Source organism: Salmo trutta, chromosome 33 (genome assembly GCF_901001165.1).
Source record: "Salmo trutta chromosome 33, fSalTru1.1, whole genome shotgun sequence".
In the NCBI taxonomy this organism is placed as follows: domain Eukaryota; kingdom Metazoa; phylum Chordata; class Actinopteri; order Salmoniformes; family Salmonidae; genus Salmo; species Salmo trutta.
The window spans coordinates 44,479,257-44,501,046 of record NC_042989.1 but is presented as its reverse complement, the minus strand read 5'-3'; the positions used below and the strand labels follow the sequence as shown (position 1 = coordinate 44,501,046).

Genomic DNA, 21,790 nt, shown 5'->3' with positions numbered 1-21,790 from the left:
GGTGGTGGTGATTGTAGGTGGTGGTGGTGGTTGTAGATGGTGGTGGTTGTAGGTGGTGGTGGTTGTAGGTGGTGGTGGTGGTGGTTGTAGGTGGTGGTGGTGGTGGTTGTAGGTGGTGGTGGTGGTTGTAGGTGGTGGTGGTGATTGTAGGTGGTGGTAATTGGTGGTGGTGGTGGTAATTGGTGGTGGTGGTGGTGGTAATTGGTGGTGGTGGTGGTGGTTGTAGGTGGTGGTGGTGGTTGTAGGTGGTGGTGGTGGTTGTAGGTGGTGGTGGTGGTTGTAGGTTGTAGGTGGTGGTGATTGTAGGTTGTAGGTGGTGGTGGTTGTGATTGTAGGTGGTGGTGGTGGTGGTTGTAGGTGGTGGTGGTGGTTGTAGGTGGTGGTGGTGATTGTAGATGGTGGTGGTTGTAGGTGGTGGTGGTTGTAGGTGCTGGTGGTGGTTGTAGGTGGTGGTGGTTGTAGGTGGTGGTGGTGGTTGTTGGTGGTGGTGGTGGTGGTTGTGATTGTAGGTTGTAGGTGGTGGTGGTGGTTGTAGGTGGTGGTGGTGATTGTAGATGGTGGTGATTGTAGATGGTGGTGGTTGTAGGTGGTGGTGGCTGTAGGTGGTGGTGGCTGTAGGTGCTGGTGGTGGTTGTAGGTGGTGGTTGTAGTTGTAGGTGGCGGTTGTAGTTGTAGGTGGTGGTGATGGTTGTAGGTGGTGATGGTTGTAGGTGGTGGTGGTTGTCGGGGTGGTGGTGGTTGTAGATGGTTGTAGGTGGTGGTGGTGATTGTAGGTGGTGGTGGTGATTGTAGGTGGTGGTGGTGATTGTAGGTGGTGGTGGTGATTGTAGGTGGTGGTGGTGGTGGTTGTAGGTGGTGGTGGTTGTAGGTGGTGGTGGTTGTAGGTGGTGGTGGTGGTGATTGTAGTTGGTGGTGGTGTAGGTGGTGGTTGTAGGTGGTGGTGTAGGTGGTGGTGGTGATTGTAGGTGGTGGTGGTGATTGTAGGTGGTGGTGGTGATTGTAGGTGGTGGTGGTGATTGTAGGTGGTGGTGGTGATTGTAGGTGGTGGTGGTGATTGTAGGTGGTGGTGGTTGTAGGTGGTGGTGGTTGTAGGTGGTGGTGGTGGTGGTTGTAGGTGGTGGTGGTGGTGGTTGTAGGTGGTGGTTGTGGTTGTAGGTGGTGGTGGTGGTTGTAGGTGGTGGTGGTGGTGGTGGTGGTTGTAGGTGGTGGTGGTGGTGGTTGTAGGTGGTGGTGGTGGTGGTTGTAGGTGGTGGTGGTGGTGGTTGTAGGTGGTGGTGGTGGTGGTTGTAGGTGGTGGTGGTGGTTGTAGGTGGTGGTGGTGGTTGTAGGTGGTGGTGGTGGTTGTAGGTGGTGGTGGTGGTTGTAGGTGGTGGTGGTGGTGGTGGTTGTAGGTGGTGGTGGTTGTAGGTGGTGGTGGTTGTAGGTGGTGGTGATTGTAGATGGTGGTGGTTGTAGGTGGTGGTGGTGTTTGTAGGTGGTGGTGGTGGTTGTAGATGGTGGTGGTTGTAGGTGGTGGTGGTGGTTGTAGATGGTGGTGGTTGTAGGTGGTGGTTGTTGGTGATGGTGGTGGTGATTGTAGGTGGTGGTGGTGGTGATTGTAGGTGGTGGTGGTGGTGGTGGTAATTGTAGGTGGTGGTGTTTGTAGGTGGTGGTTGTAGGTGGTGATTGTAGGTGGTGGTGGTGGTGATTGTAGGTGGTGATTGTAGGTGGTGGTGGTGGTGGTGATTGTAGGTGGTGATTGTAGGTGGTGGTGGTGGTGGTGGTTGTAGGTGGTGGTGGTTATTGTAGGTGGTGGTGGTGGTTGTAGGTGGTGGTTGTAGGTGGTGGTGATTGTAGGTGGGGGTGGTGGTGATTGTAGGTGGTGGTTGTAGGTGGTGGTGGTGGTTGTAGGTGGTGGTGGTGGTTGTAGGTGGTGGTGGTGGTTTTAGGTGGTGGTGGTGGTGGTTGTAGGTGGTGGTGGTGGTGGTTGTAGGTGGTGGTGGTGGTGGTTGTAGGTGGTTGTAGGTGGTGGTGGTGGTGATGGTGGTGGTGATTGTAGGTGGTGGTGGTGGTGGTGATTGTAGGTGGTGGTGGTGGTGGTGGTAATTGTAGGTGGTGGTGTTTGTAGGTGGTGGTTGTAGGTGGTGATTGTAGGTGGTGGTGGTGGTGGTTGTAGGTGGTGGTGGTTGTAGGTGGTGGTGGTTGTAGGTGGTGTTTGTAGGTGGTGGTGGTTGTAGGTGGTGGTGGTGGTGGTTGTAGGTGGTGGTGGTGATTGTAGGTGGTGGTTGTGGTGGTGGTAATTGTAGGTGGTGGTGTTTGTAGGTGGTGGTTGTAGGTGGTGATTGTAGGTGGTGGTGGTGGTGGTGATTGTAGGTGGTGGTGGTGGTGGTTATTGTAGGTGGTGGTGGTGGTTATTGTAGGTGGTGGTGGTGGTGGTTGTAGGTGGTGGTGGTGGTTTTAGGTGGTGGTGGTGGTTGTGGTTTTAGGTGGTGGTGGTGGTTTTAGGTGGTGGTGGTTGTAGATGGTGGTTGTAGGTGGTGGTGGTGGTGGTTGTAGGTGGTGGTGGTGGTGGTTGTAGGTGGTTGTAGGTGGTGGTGGTGGTGATGGTGGTGGTGATTGTAGGTGGTGGTGATTGTAGGTGGTGGTGGTGGTGGTGGTAATTGTAGGTGGTGGTGTTTGTAGGTGGTGGTTGTAGGTGGTGATTGTAGGTGGTGGTGGTGGTGGTTGTAGGTGGTGGTGGTTGTAGGTGGTGTTTGTAGGTGGTGGTGGTTGTAGGTGGTGGTGGTGGTGGTTGTAGGTGGTGGTGGTGATTGTAGGTGGTGGTTGTGGTGGTGGTAATTGTAGGTGGTGGTGTTTGTAGGTGGTGGTTGTAGGTGGTGATTGTAGGTGGTGGTGGTGGTGAATGTAGGTGGTGGTGGTGGTGGTTATTGTAGGTGGTGGTGGTGGTGGTTGTAGGTGGTGGTTGTAGGTGGTGGTGGTGGTGGTGATTGTAGGTGGTGGTGGTGGTGATTGTAGGTGGTGATTGTAGGTGGTGGTGGTGGTGGTTGTAGGTGGTGGTGGTGGTGGTTATTGTAGGTGGTGGTGGTTATTGTAGGTGGTGGTGGTTATTGTAGGTGGTGGTGGTGATTGTAGGTGGTGGTGGTGGTGATTGTAGGTGGTGGTTGTAGGTGGTGGTGGTGGTTGTAGGTGGTGGTGGTGGTGGTTGTAGGTGGTGGTGGTGGTGGTGGTTGTAGGTGGTGGTGGTGGTGGTTTTAGGTGGTGGTGGTGGTTGTGGTTTTAGGTGGTGGTGGTTGTGGTTTTAGGTGGTGGTGGTTGTAGATGGTGGTTGTAGGTGGTGGTGGTGGTGGTTGTAGGTGGTGGTGGTGGTTGTAGGTGGTGGTGGTGGTTGTTGTAGGTGGTGGTGGTTGTAGGTGGTGGTTGTAGGTGGTGGTGGTTGTAGGTGGTGGTGGTGATTGTAGGTGGTGGTGGTGGTAATTGTAGGTGGTGGTGGTTGTAGGTGGTGGTGGTGGTTTTAGGTTGTGGTGGTGGTGGTTGTGGTTTTAGGTGGTGGTGGTGGTTTTAGGTGGTGGTGGTTGTAGATGGTGGTTGTAGCTGGTGGTGGTGGTGGTTATAGGTGGTGGTGGTGGTGGTTGTAGGTGGTGGTGGTGGTGGTGGTGGTTGTAGGTGGTGGTGGTGGTGGTGGTTGTAGGTGGTGGTGGTGGTGGTTGTAGGTGGTGGTGGTGATTGTAGGTGGTGGTGGTGGTAATTGTAGGTGGTGGTAATTGTAGGTGGTGGTGGTTGTAGGTGGTGGTGGTGGTGGTTGTAGGTGGTGGTGGTGGTTTTAGGTGGTGGTGGTGGTGGTTGTGGTTTTAGGTGGTGGTTGTGGTTTTAGGTGGTGGTGGTGGTTTTAGGTGGTGGTGGTTGTAGATGGTGGTTGTAGGTTGTGGTGGTGGTGGTTGTAGGTGGTGGTGGTGGTGGTTGTAGGTGGTGGTGGTGGTGGTTGTAGGTGGTGGTGGTGGTGGTTGTAGGTGGTGGTGGTGGTGGTTGTAGGTGGTGGTGGTGGTTGTAGGTGGTGGTTGTAGGTGGTGGTGGTTGTAGGTGGTGGTGGTAATTGTAGGTGGTGGTGGTGGTAATTGTAGGTGGTGGTGGTGGTAATTGTAGGTGGTGGTAATTGTAGTTGGTGGTGATTGTAGGTGGTGGTGGTGATTGTAGGTGGTGGTGGTGGTGGTTGTAGGTGGTGGTGGTTATTGTAGGTTGTGGTGGTTGTAGGTGGTGGTGGTGGTTGTAGGTGGTGATTGTAGGTGGTGGTGGTTGTGGTGATTGTAGGTGGTGGTTGTAGGTGGTGGTGGTGATTGTAGGTGGTGGTGGTGATTGTAGGTGGTGGTGGTGGTGGTGGTGGTGGTGGTTATTGTAGGTGGTGGTGGTTGTAGGTGGTGGTGGTGGTTGTAGGTGGTGGTTGTAGGTGGTGGTGGTGATTGTAGGTGGTGGTGGTGGTGATTGTAGGTGGTGGTTGTAGGTGGTGGTGGTGGTTTTAGGTGGTGGTGGTGGTTTTAGGTGGTGGTGGTGGTTTTAGGTGGTGGTGGTTGTAGATGGTGGTTGTAGGTGGTGGTGGTTATTGTAGGTGGTGGTGGTTGTAGGTGGTGGTGGTGGTTGTAGGTGGTGGTGGTGATTGTAGGTGGTGGTGGTGGTGATTGTAGGTGGTGGTTGTAGGTGGTGGTGGTGGTTTTAGGTGGTGGTGGTGGTTTAGGTGGTGGTGGTGGTTTTAGGTGGTGGTGGTTGTAGATGGTGGTTGTAGGTGGTGGTGGTGGTGATTGTAGGTGGTGGTGGTTGTAGGTGGTGGTGGTGGTGGTTGTAGGTGGTGGTGGTTGTAGGTGGTGGTGGTTATTGTTGGTGGTGGTGGTGGTTTTAGGTGGTGGTGGTGGTGGTTGTGGTTTTAGGTGGTGGTGGTGGTTTTAGGTGGTGGTGGTTGTAGATGGTGGTTGTAGGTGGTGGTGGTGGTGGTTGTAGGTGGTGGTGGTGGTGGTTGTAGGTGGTGGTGGTGGTGGTTGTAGGTGGTGGTGGTGGTGGTGTAGTGGTGGTGGTAGTGGTGGTGGTGGTGGTTGTAGGTGGTGGTGGTTGTAGGTGGTGGTGGTGGTAATTGTAGGTGGTGGTGGTGGTAATTGTAGGTGGTGGTGGTGGTAATTGTAGGTGGTGGTAATTGTAGGTGGTGGTAATTGTAGGTGGTGGTGGTTGTAGGTGGTGGTGGTTATTGTAGGTTGTGGTGGTTGTAGGTGGTGGTGGTGGTTGTAGGTGGTGATTGTAGGTGGTGGTGGTTGTGGTGATTGTAGGTGGTGGTTGTAGGTGGTGGTGGTGATTGTAGGTGGTGGTGGTGATTGTAGGTGGTGGTGGTGGTGGTGGTTATTGTAGGTGGTGGTGGTTGTAGGTGGTGGTGGTGGTTGTAGGTGGTGGTTGTAGGTGGTGGTGGTGATTGTAGGTGGTGGTGGTGGTGATTGTAGGTGGTGGTTGTAGGTGGTGGTGGTGGTTTTAGGTGGTGGTGGTGGTTTTAGGTGGTGGTGGTGGTTTTAGGTGGTGGTGGTTGTAGATGGTGGTTGTAGGTGGTGGTGGTTATTGTAGGTGGTGGTGGTTGTAGGTGGTGGTGGTGGTTGTAGGTGGTGGTGGTGATTGTAGGTGGTGGTGGTGGTGATTGTAGGTGGTGGTTGTAGGTGGTGGTGGTGGTTTTAGGTGGTGGTGGTGGTTTTAGGTGGTGGTGGTGGTTTTAGGTGGTGGTGGTTGTAGATGGTGGTTGTAGGTGGTGGTGGTGGTGATTGTAGGTGGTGGTGGTTGTAGGTGGTGGTGGTGGTGGTTGTAGGTGGTGGTGGTTGTAGGTGGTGGTGGTTATTGTTGGTGGTGGTGGTGGTGGTTGTAGGTGGTGATTGTAGGTGGTGGTGGTTGTGGTGATTGTAGGTGGTGGTTGTAGGTGGTGGTGGTGATTGTAGGTGGTGGTGGTGATTGTAGGTGGTGGTGGTGGTGGTGGTGGTTATTGTAGGTGGTGGTGGTTGTAGGTGGTGGTGGTGGTGGTTGTAGGTGGTGGTTGTAGGTGGTGGTGGTGATTGTAGGTGGTGGTGGTGGTGGTTTTAGGTGGTGGTGGTGGTTGTAGATGGTGGTTGTAGGTGGTGGTGGTGGTGGTTGTAGATGGTGGTTGTAGGTGGTGGTGGTGGTGATTGTAGGTGGTGGTGGTGGTGATTGTAGGTGGTGGTGGTTGTAGGTGGTGGTGGTGGTTGTAGGTGGTGGTGGTGGTGGTTGTAGGTGGTGGTGGTGGTGGTTGTAGGTGGTGGTGGTGGTGGTTGTAGGTGGTGGTGGTTGTAGGTGGTGGTGGTTGTAGGTGGTGGTTGTGGTTGTAGGTGGTGGTGGTTGTAGGTGGTGGTTGTAGGTGGTGGTTGTGGTGGTGGTTGTAGGTGGTGGTGGTGGTGGTGGGTGGTTGTAGGTGGTGGTGGTGGCAGTGTACCTTGTATTGGGTTGATAGCAGTGTACCTTGTATTGGGTTGATAGCAGTGGTACCTTGTATTGGGTTGATAGCAGTGATACCTTGTATTGGGTTGATAGCAGTGATACCTTGTATTGGGTTGATAGCAGTGATACCTTGTATTGGGTTGATAGCAGTGGTGCCTTGTATTGGGTTGATAGCAGTGATACCTTGTATTGAGTTGATAGCAGTGGTACCTTGTATTGGGTTGATAGCAGTGGTGCCTTGTATTCGGTTTATAGCAGTGATACCTTGTATTGGGTCGATAGCAGTGGTACCTTGTATTGGGTTGATAGCAGTGGTACCTTGTATTGGGTTGATAGCAGTGGTACCTTGTATTGGGTTGATAGCAGTGATACCTTGTATTGGGTTGATAGCAGTGATTCCTTGTATTGGGTTGATAGCAGTGATACCTTGTATTGGGTTGATAGCAGTGGTACCTTGTATTGGGTTGATAGCAGTGGTACCTTGTATTGGGTTGATAGCAGTGATGCCTTGTATTGGGTTGATAGCAGTGGTGCCTTGTATTGGGTTGATAGCAGTGGTGCCTTGTATTGGGTTGATAGCAGTGATACCTTGTATTGAGTTGATAGCAGTGGTACCTTGTATTGGGTTGATAGCAGTGATACCTTGTATTGGGTTGATAGCAGTGATACCTTGTATTGGGTTGATAGCAGTGATACCTTGTATTGGGTTGATAGCAGTGGTATGACAGTGTAATGTGCAGTATGAGAGATGTGGAGGGAGAGTTCTCTGTAATGACCTGTTACTCTGAGGTCAACCAGGAGATCCCAGAGGCCTGTTGTTGTCATGATCATAGACATCTGCTCCTCACTGCTGTTCTCAAACTGCATTACTTAAACTGAGGAATGTCTTTCATTGAACGTTAATGAACCTGCATAATGTTGTTACAAGAGATGTTGATGTACCTAGTTAACAATAAATTATTGATTTACCTGGGTAATGATGAATTATTGATTTACCTGGGTAACGATGAATTATTGATTTACCTGGGTAATGATGAATTACTGATTTACCTGGGTAACGATGAATTATTGATTTACCTGGGTAACGGTGAATTATTGATTTACCTGGGTAACGGTGAATTATTGATTTACCTGGGTAATGGTGAATTACTGATTTACCTGGGTAATGATGAATTACTGATTTACCTGGGTAACGATGAATTATTGATTTACCTGGGTAACGGTGAATTATTGATTTACCTGGGTAACGGTGAATTATTGATTTACCTGGTTAACGATGAATTATTGATGTACCTGGGTAACGATGAATTACTGATTTACCTGGGTAATGATGAATTACTGATTTACCTGGGTAACGATGAATTATTGATTTACCTGGGTAACGGTGAATTATTGATTTACCTGGGTAACGGTGAATTATTGATTTACCTGGTTAACGATGAATTATTGATGTACCTGGGTAACGATGAATTATTGATTTACCTGGGTAACGATGAATTATTGATTTACCTGGGTAACGATGAATTATTGATTTACCTGGGTAACGATGAATTATTGATTTACCTGGGTAACGATGAATTATTGATTTACCTGGGTAACGATGAATTATTGATTTACCTGGGTAACGATGAATTATTGATTTACCTGGGTAATGATGAATTATTGATTTACCTGGGTAATGATGAATTATTGATTTACCTGGTTAATGATGAATTATTCAGGGTGTTGATGGGTGTTGTCCGTCCTTGTTACAGTGGGTTGATAGTTCCTGAGCGCTATGGCAACGAGACGGTTCCAGAGGTGGTGTCACAGTCTGGTTACGCCCTCCTCCACTTCTTCAGCGACGCTGCTTATAACCTGACCGGCTTCAACATCTCATATAGGTAACCTTTAACCCCTGACCTTATAACCTGACTGTGTTCAGCGTCTCCTACAGGTGAGTCTGACCTTGCAGGGCCTCTTCTTAGTAACAGGTGAGTCTGGACAGTAGCTGCAGTAGCTCTTTACCAAAAGAGGAAAAGTGCCACTTTGTTTTGTAAACTGGATTGCTAAATATGAAAGGGAGTAGCAGGAAGAGATAATGCAGTTAGTTAACCGGGCTAACAGGAAGAGATCATGCAGTTAGTTAACCAGGCTAACAGGAAGAGATAATGCAGTTAGTTAACCAGGCTAACAGGAAGAGATCATGCAGTTAGTTAACCAGGCTAACAGGAAGAGATCATGCAGTTAGTTAACCAGGCTAACAGGAAGAGATCATGCAGTTAGTTAACCAGGCTAACAGGAAGAGATCATGCAGTTAGTTAACCAGGCTAACAGGAAGAGATCATGCAGTTAGTTAACCAGGCTAACAGGAAGAGATAAAGCAGTTAGTTAACCAGGCTAACAGGAAGAGATAATGAACTTAGTTAACCAGGATAACAGGAAGAGATTAATGAACTTAGTTAACCAGGCTTGTTAGCCCTGACCCCCAACATCTTTGAAGGGCACAACACAAACGACCCAGAGTTCTGCTGGGTACTGGTCCTGTCTCCATGGTGATACTATTCAAGTTGGACTGAGAAACTGATCAAAGAAAGATCCTCGGGCCCCAGTGTCTAACTCTCTCTCTGTCTGTAGTGTCTCTCTCTCTCTCTCTCTCTCTCTGTAGTGTCTCATCTGGCCCCAGTGTCTCTCTCTCTCTGTACAGTGGGGGGAAAAAAGTATTTGATCCCCTGCTGATTTTGTACGTTTGCCCACTGACAAAGAAAGGATCAGTCTATAATTTTAATGGTAGGTTTATTTGAACAGTGAGAGACAGAATAACAACAAAAATATCCAGAAAGACGCATGTCAGAAATGTTATTGATTTGCATTTTAATTAGGGAAATAAGTATTTGATTGATCAGAACGATTTCTGGCTCCCAGGTGTCTTTTATACAGGTAACGAGCTGAGATTAGGAGCACTCTCTTAAAGGGAGTGCTCCTAATCTCAGCTTGTTACCTGTATAAAAGACACCTGTCCACAGAAGCAATCAATCAATCAGATTCCAAACTCTCCACCATGGCCAAGACCAAAGAGCTCTCCAAGGATGTCAGGGACAAGATTGTAGACCTACACAAGGCTGGAATGGGCTACAAGACCATCGCCAAGCAGCTTGGTGAGAAGGTGACAACAGTTTGTGCGATTATTCGCAAATGGAAGAAACACAAAAGAACTGTCAATCTCCCTCGGCCTGGGGCTCCATGCAAGATCTCACCTCGTGGAGTTGCAATGATCATGAGAACGGTGAGGAATCAGCCCAGAACTACACGGGAGGATCTTGTTAATGATCTCAAGGCAGCTGGGACCATAATCACCAAGAAAACAATTGGTAACACACTACGCCGTGAAGGACTGAACTCCTGCAGCGCCCGCAAGGTCCCCCTGCTCAAGAAAGCACATATACATGCCCGTCTGAAGTTTGCCAATGAACATCTGAATGATTCAGAGGACAACTGGGTGAAAGTATTGTGGTCAGATGAGACCAAAATTGAGCTCTTTGGCATCAACTCAACTCGCCGTGTTTGGAGGAGGAGGAATGCTGCCTATGACCCCAAGAACACCATCCCCACCCTCAAACATGGAGGTGGAAACATTATGCTTTGGGGGTGTTTTTCTGCTAAGGGGACAGGACAACTTCACCGCATCAAAGGACGGGGCCATGTACTGTCAAATCTTGGGTGAGAACCTCCTTCCCTCAGCCAGGGCATTGAAAATGGGTCGTGGATGGGTATTCCAGCATGACATTGACCCAAAACACACGGCCAAGGCAACAAAGGAGTGGCTCAAGAAGAAGCACATTAAGGTCCTGGAGTGGCCTAGCCAGTCTCCAGACCTTAATCCCATAGAAAATCTGTGGAGGGAGCTGAAGGTTCGAGTTGCCAAACGTCAGCCTCAACCTTAAGGACTTGGAGAAGATCTGCAAAGAGGAGTGGGACAAAATCCCTCCTGAGATGTGTGCAAACCTGGTGGCCAACTACAAGAAACATCTGACCTCTGTAAATTGCCAACAAGGGTTTTGCCACCAAGTACTAAGTCATGTTTTGCAGAGGGGTCAAATACTTATTTCCCTCATTAAAATGCAAATCAATTTTTGACATGCGTTTTTCTGGATTTTTTTGTTGTTCTGTCTCTCACTGTTCAAATAAACCTACCATTAAAATTATAGGCTGATCATTTCTTTGTCAGTGGGCAAACGTACAAAATCAGCAGGGGATCAAACTATTTTTTCCCCCACTGTATGTCTCATTGGGCCCCAGCGTCTCTCTCTCTCTGTGTAGTGTCGTATCTTTGGCATCATTAAATTGAAGACTTATTTTATCAAATCAATTCTCTGTAATTATTATTACGTGATTAAACTAATCATGTAAATGTTATTAACCAGGAAGTCGGCACACCAAGGAAAATCTTCAGATTACAAAGTTATAATTTTCCTAATATAACTGTTCAGATATTTTAAAATCTGATCAATTAGTCTTCTAATTAATGAATTATTCATTACCTCACGTTAGTCTCATTCCAAACGTCGTAAATTGTTGTTTATCTGCACGAACAGAGCCTTCACTATGAATCATCCATACATCAATTGTCTTAAATCATTTTTTGACTAACTAACTAAATAATCACAGAAATGCATAAACAAACAAACAGAAGATATGGTTACAAGGAAATGATAGGGGAGGTTCCCTAGTGGGCTAAGCCGATATGACGGCTTGGTGGACAAAGGGAAGTGGGTGTGGACTGAGAGAGAGCGGGTAAGACCAGAGGGATCACTACACACAGAACTACTATAATTATATTAATTGAAATGCTAATCCTTTGCACATGAACGCTCACTCATTCGGGAATAATTGCAATCAATATATATTTACGCCCAGTGTGTTGTTGGAATCGTCAGTCCACACAGGGGCCCCAGTGTCTCTCTCTGTAGTGTCTCATCTGGTCCCTGTCTCTCTCTCTCTCTCTCTCTCTCTCTCTCTCGCTCTCTCTCTCTCTCTCTCTGGAGTGTCTCATTGGGCCCTAGTGTCTCTCTCTCTCTGGAGTGTCTCATTGTGCCCCAGTCTCTCTCTCTCTCTGTAGTATCTCATAGGGCCCCAGTGTCTCTCTCTGTGGTATCTCATAGGGCCCTAGTGTCTCTCTCTCTCTGTAGTGTCTCATTGGGCCCCAGTGTCTCTCTCTCTGGAGTGTCTCATTGGGCCCTAGTGTCTCTCTCTCTCTCTGGAGTGTCTCATTGGGCCCCAGTGTCTCTCTCTCTCTGGAGTGTCTCATCTGGCCCCTCTCTCTCTCTCTCTGGAGTCTCTCATTGGGCCCCAGTGTGTATCAAAGAGCCCAAACACCAAACCTGTCTACTGCTGCAGCCAGAATAACATGAAATAGAAGCACACTGTCTCACTACTCATGTATTGCTGTCGTTCTACAATATTTGATGTTGTAGAGTTTCATATTATGATCCCCTTTGCCGCCTCCTCCTCATTAGCATACATCATTACACTTGATTAAACAATTAATCCGAATATTTAAATACCTTCTAATCTCATCCGTCCGTCATTCTCTTTCTTATCCCTGTGTTATTTTTCTCTCTCTCTCTCACCCCCCCTCCTCCCCCCCCCCTCCCCCAGGGTGAACACGTGTCCTAACAACTGTTCAGGCCGAGGGGAGTGCCGCGTTGGGAACTTAACAGGTGCTGTTTATTGTGACTGTGAATCCAATTGGAAGGGCGAGGCCTGTGATGTCCCTTACTGCCTGTCAGACTGTGGTTGGCCTGACAGGGGACACTGCCTTCAGGACACAAAGACATGTCGATGCCAACCTGGGTGGCAAGGTGGGCACAGTCTCTATCTAACTAAAAGGCCCCTATTCAATAATAATTTCAGAGTATGTATGCTTATATAGGATTAGCATAAAATTAGCAAACTAATTTTTCCAACATTTGTTTGCAGACAGATTATTTCACTTATAATTCGCTGTATCACAATTCCAGTGGGTCAGAAGTTTACATACACTGAGTTGACTGTGCCTTTAAACACCTTGGAAAATTCCAGAAAATGATGTCATGGTTATAGAAGCTTCTGATAGGCTAATTGACAACATTTGAGTCAATTGGAGGTGTACCTGTGGATGTATTTCAAGGCCTACCTCAAGGCCTCTTTGCTTGACATCATGGGAAAATCAAAAGAAATCAGCCAAGACCTCAGAAAAAAAAATTGTAGACCTCCACAAGTCTGGTTCATCCTTGGGAGCAATTTCCAAACGCCTGAAGGTACCACATTCATCTGTACAAACAATAGTACGCAAGTATAAACACCATGGGACCACGCAGCCGTCATACCGCTCAGGAAGGAGACGCGTTCTGTCTCCTAGAGATGAACGTACTTTGGTGCGAAATGTGCAAATCAATCCCAGAACAACAGCAAAGGACCTTGTGAAGATGCTGGAGGAAACAGGTACAAAAGTATCTATATCCACAGTAAAACGAGTCCTATATCGACATAACCTGAAAGGCCGCTCAGCAAGGAAAAAACCACTGCTCCAAAACGGCCATAAAAAAGCCAGACTACGGTTTGCAACTGCACATGGGGACAAAGATCGTACTTTCTGGAGAAATATCCTCTGGTCTGATGAAACAAAAATAGAACTGTTGGGCCATAATGACCATCGTTATGTTTGAAGGAAAAAGGGAGAGGCTTGCAAGCTGAAGAACACCATCCCAACTGTGAAGCATGGGGGTGGCAGCATCATGTTGCGGGGGTGCTTTGCTGCAGGAGGGACTGGTGCACTTCACAAAACAGATGGCATTGTGAGGAAGGAAAATGATGTGAATATATTGAAGCAACATCCCAAGACATCAGTCAGGAAGTTGAAGCTTGGTTGCAAATGGGTCTTCCAAATGGACAATGACCCCAAGCATACTTCCAAAGTTGTGGCAAAATGGCTTAAGTACAAAGTCAAGGTATTGGAGTGGCCATCACAAAGCCCTGACCTCCATCCTATAGATAATTTGTGGGCAGAACTGAAAAAGTGTGTGCGAGCAAGGAGGCCTACAAACCTGACTCAGTTACACCAGCTCTGCCAGGAGGAATGGGCAAAAATTCACCCAATTTATTGTGGGAAGCTTGTGGAAGGCTACCTGAAACGTTTGACCCAAGTTAAACAATTTAACCTCAATAGGGTAGGGGGCACTATTTTCACCTCCGGATGAAAAGCTGTAGAGTCCACCTGGAGTGACACTTACAATGAATAGGCCTACTTCTTCATTTCTCAATAGAAAAACATCGAACTATTTTTAAAGAATGTTGACATCTAGTGGAAGCCATAGGAACTGCAACCAGGTTCCTAATAATAAGGGAGTCCCAAAAGAAAACTATTGGAAAATCCTATGACCTCAATTGTTTTCCCCCTGGATGGTTTGTCCTCGGGGTTTCGCCTGCCAAATCAGTTCTGTTATACTCACAGACATTATTTTAACAGTTTTAGAAACTTTAGAGTGTTTTCTATCCAAATCTACCAATTATATGCACATCCTAGCTTCTGGGCCTGAGTAACAGGCGGTTTACTTTAGGCATGCGTTTCATCCGGATGTCAAAATACTGCCCCCTACCCCAGAGAGGTTAACAAGAAATTTGTGGAGTGGTAGAAAAACTAGTTTTAATGACTCCAACCTAAGTGTATGTAAACTTCTGACTTCAACTGTATGTTTATTTTTTAAATATGATGTATTGTCTACGTAAGTGATAGTCTGCATATAACCAGGTGGAGACCAGGCTAGTGGCGTAGACCAGGCTAGTGGCGTAGACCAGGCTAGTGGCGTAGACCAGGCTAGTGGCGTAGACCAGGCTAGTGGCGTAGACCAGGCTAGTGGCGGAGACCAGGCTAGTGGCGGAGACCAGGCTAGTGGCGGAGACCAGGCTAGTCGTGGAGACCTAATCCGTCAGTCATCCATCTTCTCTTCCCCATCAGGTCCAGGCTGCTCTGTGTCCGTCCCAGCCAACTCCTCGTTCTGGCAGCGGGAGGAGTACCCCGAGCCAGGTCTGGCCAGGGCTTCCCACAAGGCTGTAGTGGACCAGGGGATCATGTGGGTCGTCGGGGGTTACGTCTTCAACTCCTCAGACTACCAGATGATTACAGCGTAAGTACTGTGTTTATATTTATTATGGATCCCCATTAGTTCCTGTCAAGGCAGCAGCTACTTTTCCTGGGGTTTATTATGGATCCCCGTTAGTTCCTGCCAAGGCAGCAGCTACTCTTCCTGGGGTTTATTATGGATCCCTGTTAGTTCCTGCCAAGGCAGCAGCTACTCTTCCTGGGGTTTATTATGGATCCCCGTTAGTTCCTGTCAAGGCAGCAGCTACTCTTCCTGGGGTTTATTATGGATCCCCATTAGTTCCTGCCAAGGTAGCAGCTACTCTTCCTGGGGTTTATTATGGATCCCCATTAGTTCCTGCCAAGGCAGCGGCTACTCTTCCTGGGGTTTATTTTGGATCCCCATTAGTTCCTGCCAAGGCAGTGGCTACTCTTCCTGGGGTTTATTATGGATCCCCATTAGTTCCTGCCAAGGCAGCAGCTACTCTTCCTGGGGTACAGCAATATTAAGGCAGTTGTACAATTGTAAAAACATTACAACACATTACAGAATTCACAACAGATTTCACAACACACTGTGTGCCCTCAGACCCCTACTCTACTACCACATATCTACAACACAAAATCCATCTGTGTATAGTGCGTATGTTATCGTGTGTGTGTGTTTATGCATGTGTCTGTGTGTGTGTCTCTTCACAGTCCCCGCTGTTCCATAAGGTGTATTTTTATCTGTTTTTTAAATCTGATTCTACTGCTGCATAAGTTACCTGATGTGGAATAGAGTTCCATATGGTCATGGCTCTATGTAGTACTGTGCTCCTCCCATAGTCTGTTCTGGGTTTGGGGACTGTGAAGAGACCTCTGGTGGCATGTCTTGTGGGGTATGGATGGGTGTCTGAGCTGTATGCCACTAGTTCAAAAATACAGCTTGGGTGCATTCAACATGGCAATACCTCTCACAATTACAAGTAGTGATGAAGTCAATTTCCTCCACTTTGAGCCAGGAGAGACTGACATATATTAATGTTAGCTCTCTTTGTACATCCAAGGGCCAGTTGCAATTTTCCCGTTTGTGGCACCTGACCACACGACTGAACAGTAGTCCAGGTGCGACAAAACTAGGGCCTGTAGGACCTGCCTTGTTGATAGTGTTGTTAAGAAGGTAGAAACTAGGGCCTGTAGGACCTGCCTTGTTGATAGTGTTGTTAAGAAGGTAGAAACTAGGGCCTGTAGGACCTGCCTTGTTGATAGTGTTGTTAAGAAGGTAGAAACTAGGGCCTGTAGGACCTGCCTTGTTGATAGTGTTGTTAAAAAGGTAGAAACTAGGGCCTGTAGGACCTGCCTTGTTGATAGTGCTGTTAAGAAGGTAGAAACTAGGGCCTGTAGGACCTGCCTTGTTGATAGTGTTGTTAAGAAGGTAGAAACTAGGGCCTGTAGGACATGCCTTGTTGATAGTGTCGTTAAGAAGGTAGAAACTAGGGCCTGTAGGACCTGCCTTGTTGATAGTGTTGTTAAGAAGGTAGAAACTAGGGCCTGTAGGACCTGCCTTGTTGATAGTGTTGTTAAGAAGGCAGAGCAGCGCTTTATTATGGACAGACTTCTCCCCATCTTAGCTACTGTTGTATCAATATGTTTTGACCATGACAGTTTACAATCCAGGGTTACTCCAAGCAGTTTAGTAACCTCAACTTGCTCAATTTCAACATTTTTCTTTACAAGATTTGGTTGAGGTTCAGGGTTTAGTGAATGATTTGTCCCAAATACAATGCTTTTAATATTTAGGACTTTATTTATTTTATTTTTTATTTATTTATTTAGGCTTTTAGTTTTATACATATTTAGATCTAACTTATTCATTGCCACCCACTCTGAATCTAACTGCAGTTCTTTGTTAATTGTTGCAGTCATTTCAATTGCTGTAGTAGCTGATGTGTTATCATATCATACATAGACACACAGGCTTTACTCAAAGCCAGTGGCATGTCGTTAATAAGATTGAAAAGAGTAAGGGGCCTAGACAGCTGCCCTGAGGAATTCCTGATTCTACCTGAATTATTTTTGAGAGGCTTCCATTAAAGAACACCCTCTGAGTTCTGTTAGACAGGTAACTCTTTATCCACATTATATCAGGGGGTGTAAAGCCATTATAGCAGGGGTGTAAAGCCATTATAGCAGGGGGTGTAAAGCCATAACACATACGTTTTTCCAGCAACAGACTGTGATTGATGATGTCAGAAGCCACACTGAAGTCTAACAAAACAAAACAATCTCAACAATAATTTTATCATCAGCCAATCATCAGTCATTTGTGTAAGTGCTGTGGTTGTTGAGTGTCCTTCCCTATAAGCGTGCTGAAAGTCTGTTGTCCATTTGTTTACTCTGAAATAGCATTGTATCTGGTCAAACACAATTTTTTTCCAGAAGTTTCCTAAGGGTTGGTAACAGGCTGATTGGTGGGCTATTTGAGCCAGTAAAGGGGGCTTTACTATTCTTGGGTAGCGGAATGACTTTAGCTTCCCTCCAGGCCTGAGGGCACACACTTTCTAGTAGGCTTAAATTGAAGATATGGCAAATGTGAGTGGCAATATCGTCTGCTATTATCCTCAGTAATTTTCCATACAGATTGTCAGACCCTGGTGACTTGTCATTGTTGATAGACAACAACAAAACATTCACCTCTTCCATAGTGACTTTACGGTGTTCAAAAGTACAATTCTTATCTTTTCATAATTTGGTCAGATATATTTGGATGTGTAGTGTCAGCGTTTGTTGCTGGCATGTCATGCCCAAGATTGCTTATCTTGCCAATAAAAAAGGAATTAACCTGTCTGGGGTATGTGGGACGATTTCGTCCCACCTACGTAACAGCTACTGATATTCCAGTGGCGCGATTTTTGAATCGTTAGAAATACTATTACTTCAATTTCTCAAACATATGACTATTTTACAGCTATTTAAAGACAAGAATCTCGTTAATCTAACCCCACTGTCCGATTTCAAAAAGGCTTTACAACGAAAGCAAAACATTAGATTATGTCAGCAGAGTGCCCAGCCAGAAAAAATCAGACAGCCATTTTTCAAGCTAGCATATCATGTCACATAAACCCAAACCACAGCTAAATGCAGCACTAACCTTTGATGATCTTCATCAGATGACACACCTAGGACATTGTGTTATACAATACATGCATGTCTGTTCAATCAAGTTCATATTTATATCAAAAAACAGCTTTTTGCATTAGCATGTGACGTTCAGAAAACGCATAACCCCCGGCAAACTTCCGTTGAATTTACTAACAGTTTGCTAAATTACTCACGATAAACGTTCACAAAAAGCATAACAATTATTTTAAGAATTATAGATACATTACTCCTCTATGCACTCGATATGTCCGATTTTAAAATAGCTTTTCGGATGAAGCACATTTTGCAATAATCTAAGTACATAGCCCGGCATTACAGGGCTAGCTATTTAGATACCCACCCAGGTCAGCATCCACCAAAATCACATTTCCTATAAGAAAAATGTTCTTACCTTGCTTGTTCTTCATCAGAATACACTGCCAGGACTTCTACTTCAATAACAAATGTTGGTTTGGTCCCAAATAATCCATCGTTATATCCAAACAGCGACGTTTTGTTCGTGAGTTCTAGAATGCTTCTTCCCGGTTTCGCGCATGGCGCATTGGCGTGTCAAAAATGTCTAAATATTCCATTACCGTACTTCGAAGCATGTCAACCGCTGTTTAAAACCAATTTTTATGCCATTTATGTCGTAGAGAAGTGATAATATTCCGACCGGGAGTATGCATTGAGCCTAAACAGCCGAATAAAATTTCTCCTCAGAAGCGACTCATGCACGCGCATCATTCAAAGGTCCTCGGAGCATCCACTTACAAAAGGCGATAATATGTTTCAACCTGAGGCTCCCTCGTAAACCTTCAGTTATTTCGCGGGCTCTGAGAGCCTATTGGAGCCCTGGGAATTGTCACGTTACAGCTAAGATCCTTACTTTTCAATAAAAAGATGCAAGACGCACGACTCCTTGTCAGACAGGGTACTTCCTGCTTGAAACCTTGTCAGGTTTTTGCCTGCCATAGGAGTTCTGTTATACTCACAGACACCATTCAAACAGTTTTAGAAAATTCAGAGTGTTTTCTATCCAAACCTGAACAATAATATGCATATTCTAGCTTCTGAGTTGGTGTAGGAGGCAGTTAAAAATGGGAACATATTTTTCCAAAATTCTCAATACTGCCCCCTAGCCCAGACAGGTTAAAGTAGTTGCCATATCTTTTGCCTCTACCCACATCAATCCAAGGGGATTTAACAGTTTTTAGTAAATTTATTAAAGGGTGAATGCTTATTAGTAACTGGAATAAGCAATTGCAGCGTTTGGTTGCTCCTCATTACACACCACAGACAAGCAAATATTCTTTACATCATCAACATGGGGATCACTACAAAACGTATTGTATGACCTCTTAGTACACTATATTAGGCCCAGACTTTGGATCTTTGGTTTTCCTAAATATGGCTACTATATTGTGATCACTACATCCGATGGATTTGGATACTGCTTTAAAGCAAATTTTTGCTGCATTAGTAAAGATGTGTTGATGATTTCACTCCTGTGCTGTTTGTAACTACCCTGGTAGTGTCACGCCCTGACCAGGTGAACTCGGGTATTTTGGGTCAGGGTGTATCATGTTGGGTATTTTTCCTTGGTTTGTTGTCTATGTTAGCGTTATAGCCTTGTGTTAGATCTATGTGGGTGATTTTTATGTTGGGTTCTGTCGATTCCCAATCAGAGACAGCTGTCGCTAGTTGTCTCTGATTGGGATCACATTTAAGTTCCTCTTTCCCCCACGCTGTTTGTGGGGTGTTGTCTCTTTGTTTTTGAGCAAGTAACGTATCGGCATTTTCTTGATTTTGTGTACGTGTTTAATTCAGTGTAAAGAATAAACATGTGTTCGCTCCCAGCTGCGTTTTGGTCCGCTTCCTCGTCACCAGGCGACGAACGTTACAGAACACCCCACCAACAATGGACCAAGCAGCGGGAGGATAAGGAGCGCGAGAGATGGGCTCGCGAGGGGAAGGAGTTCTGGACCTGGGGGGAGATCAAGTCGGGGAAAGGACCCTGGCGGAAGGATTCCCAGGTCGAGGAGGTAAAGCCAGCCGGTGGACGGAGTCGCAGGCGGCGGTCAAGGAGGCCCGGAAGACACCCCCAAGAAAATGTTGGGAGGCTGCTAATGGGGTGGTCCGGAAGGGCAGAGGAAGAGCCCAGACCACTGCTCTCGTGGGGGATGACGGCGGAGGAGGAGACGAAGATGAGACAGTTGATTGAGGACCTGCAGAGGGAAGATCTGGAGGAGGAGCCATGGTATGCGGAGTTGCGCGCTGTGTCGCCAGTGCGCCCACACAGCCCGGTGCGTCCGGTGGACATGCCCAGCACATGCCGTGCTAGGATGGGCATCCAGCCAGGACGAGTGGCTAAACCGGCTCCACGCTTTGTTCACCAGTGCGTGTTCACAGTCCGGCCCGGCCCGTTCCTGTTCCCCGCACCAAGTCAGTGGTGCATGTCCCCAGTCCGGCCCGGCCCGTTCCTGCTACCCGCACCAAGCCAGTGGTGCGTTTTCCCAGTCCGGCCCGGCCCGTTCCTGCTCTCCACACCAAGCCAGTGGTGCGTGTTCCCAGTCCGGCCCGTCCCTGCTCCCCGCACCAGGTTAGAGGTGCGTGTCCCCAGTCCGGCCCGGCCCGTCCCTGCTCCCCGCACCAAGTCAGCGGTGCGTGTCCCCAGTCCGGCCCGGCCCGTCCCTGCTCCCCGCACCAGGTTAGTGGTGCATGTCCCCAGTCCAGTCCGGCCCGGCCCGTTCCTGCTCCCCGCACCAAGCCAGTGGTGCGTGTTCCCAGTCCGGCCCGGCCCGTCCCTGCTCTCCGCACCAGGTTAGTGGTGCGTGTCCCCAGTCCGGCCCGGCCCGTCCCTGCTCCCCGCACCAAGTCAGCGGTGCGTGTCCCCAGTCCGGCCCGGCCCGTTCCTGTTCCCCGCACCAAGCCTACGGTGCGTGTCCCCAGTCCTGTCCGGCCCGTCCCTGCTCCCCGTACCAAGCCCACGGTGCGTGTCCAAAGTCCTGTCCGGCCCGTTCCTGTTCCCCGCACCAAGCCCACGGTGCGTGTCCACAGTCCGGCCCGGCCCGTTCCTGTTCCCCGCACCAAGCCCACGGTGCGTGTCCACAGTCCTGTCCGGCCCGTCCCTGTTCCCCGCACCAAGCCAGTGGTGCGTGTTCCCAGTCCGGCCCGGCCCGTTCCTGCTGCCCGCACCAAGCCAGTGGTGCATGTTCCCAGTCCGGCACGGCCCGTGTCCGGTCCACCGGTGCCCAATCCTGTTCCGGTCGACGGCTCCGCTCCAGAGCCTGAGCATGCCGCTCCACAGTGGTCCAGTCCGGGCCAGAGGGGTAGGGCTAAGGTGGAGGCGGGGGAAAGAACACGCCCGGGGCCAGAGCCTCCACCGAGGGTGAGGCGCCCACCCGGGTCCCCCCCCAATAGACTTAAGTTTGGTGTGCCGGGAGTACGCACCGTTGGGGGGGGTACTGTCACGCCCTGACCAGGTGAACTCGGGTATTTTGGGTCAGGGTGTGTCATGTTGGGTATTTTTCCTTGCTTTGTTGTCTATGTTAGCGTTATAGCCTTGTGTTAGATCTATGTGGGTGATTTCTATGTTGGGTTCTGTCGATTCCTAATCAGAGACAGCTGTCGCTAGTTGTCTCTGATTGGGATCACATTTAAGTTCCTCTTTCCCCCACGCTGTTTGTGGGGTGTTGTCTCTTTGTTTTTGAGCAAGTAACGTATCGGCATTTTCTTGATTTTGTGTACGTGTTTAATTCAGTGTAAAGAATAAACATGTGTTCGCTCCCAGCTGCGTTTTGGTCCGCTTCCTCGTCACCAGGCGACGAACGTTACAGGTAGGTTGACTGATAACCTGAACCAAGTTTTTTTTCTTGAGTGGGCAGCTTGATGAAAGTCAGTCCAATATTGAAATCACCGAGAAAATATACCTCTATGTTGATTTCACATAGATGATCAAACAAGATGGCGCCGGAGAGGAGCCGTTTTATTGGCTCTTAACCAACCATGCTATTTAGTTTGTTATATTTTGGATATAATGTTGCTGCCACCTTCTCTTATGACCGAAAAGAGCTTCTGGACAGTGATTACTCACCTTGAATCGACAAATAATTTTTCTTT

General features: G+C 47.9%; 1 protein-coding gene across 6 annotated transcripts in view; it reads left to right on the top strand.

Moving 5' to 3' along the window:
* Window positions 1-21,790, top strand: part of LOC115173051 (attractin) — a 184,580-nt gene that overhangs the window by 25,348 nt on the left and 137,442 nt on the right. For all 6 annotated transcript variants that reach the window (XM_029731038.1, XM_029731036.1, XM_029731035.1 and 3 more), the window contains exons 4-6: window positions 8,202-8,330; window positions 12,085-12,287; window positions 14,423-14,591. In XM_029731038.1, the coding sequence (XP_029586898.1) occupies window positions 8,202-8,330; window positions 12,085-12,287; window positions 14,423-14,591 (501 nt within the window). The remainder of the gene's footprint in view (window positions 1-8,201; window positions 8,331-12,084; window positions 12,288-14,422; window positions 14,592-21,790) is intronic.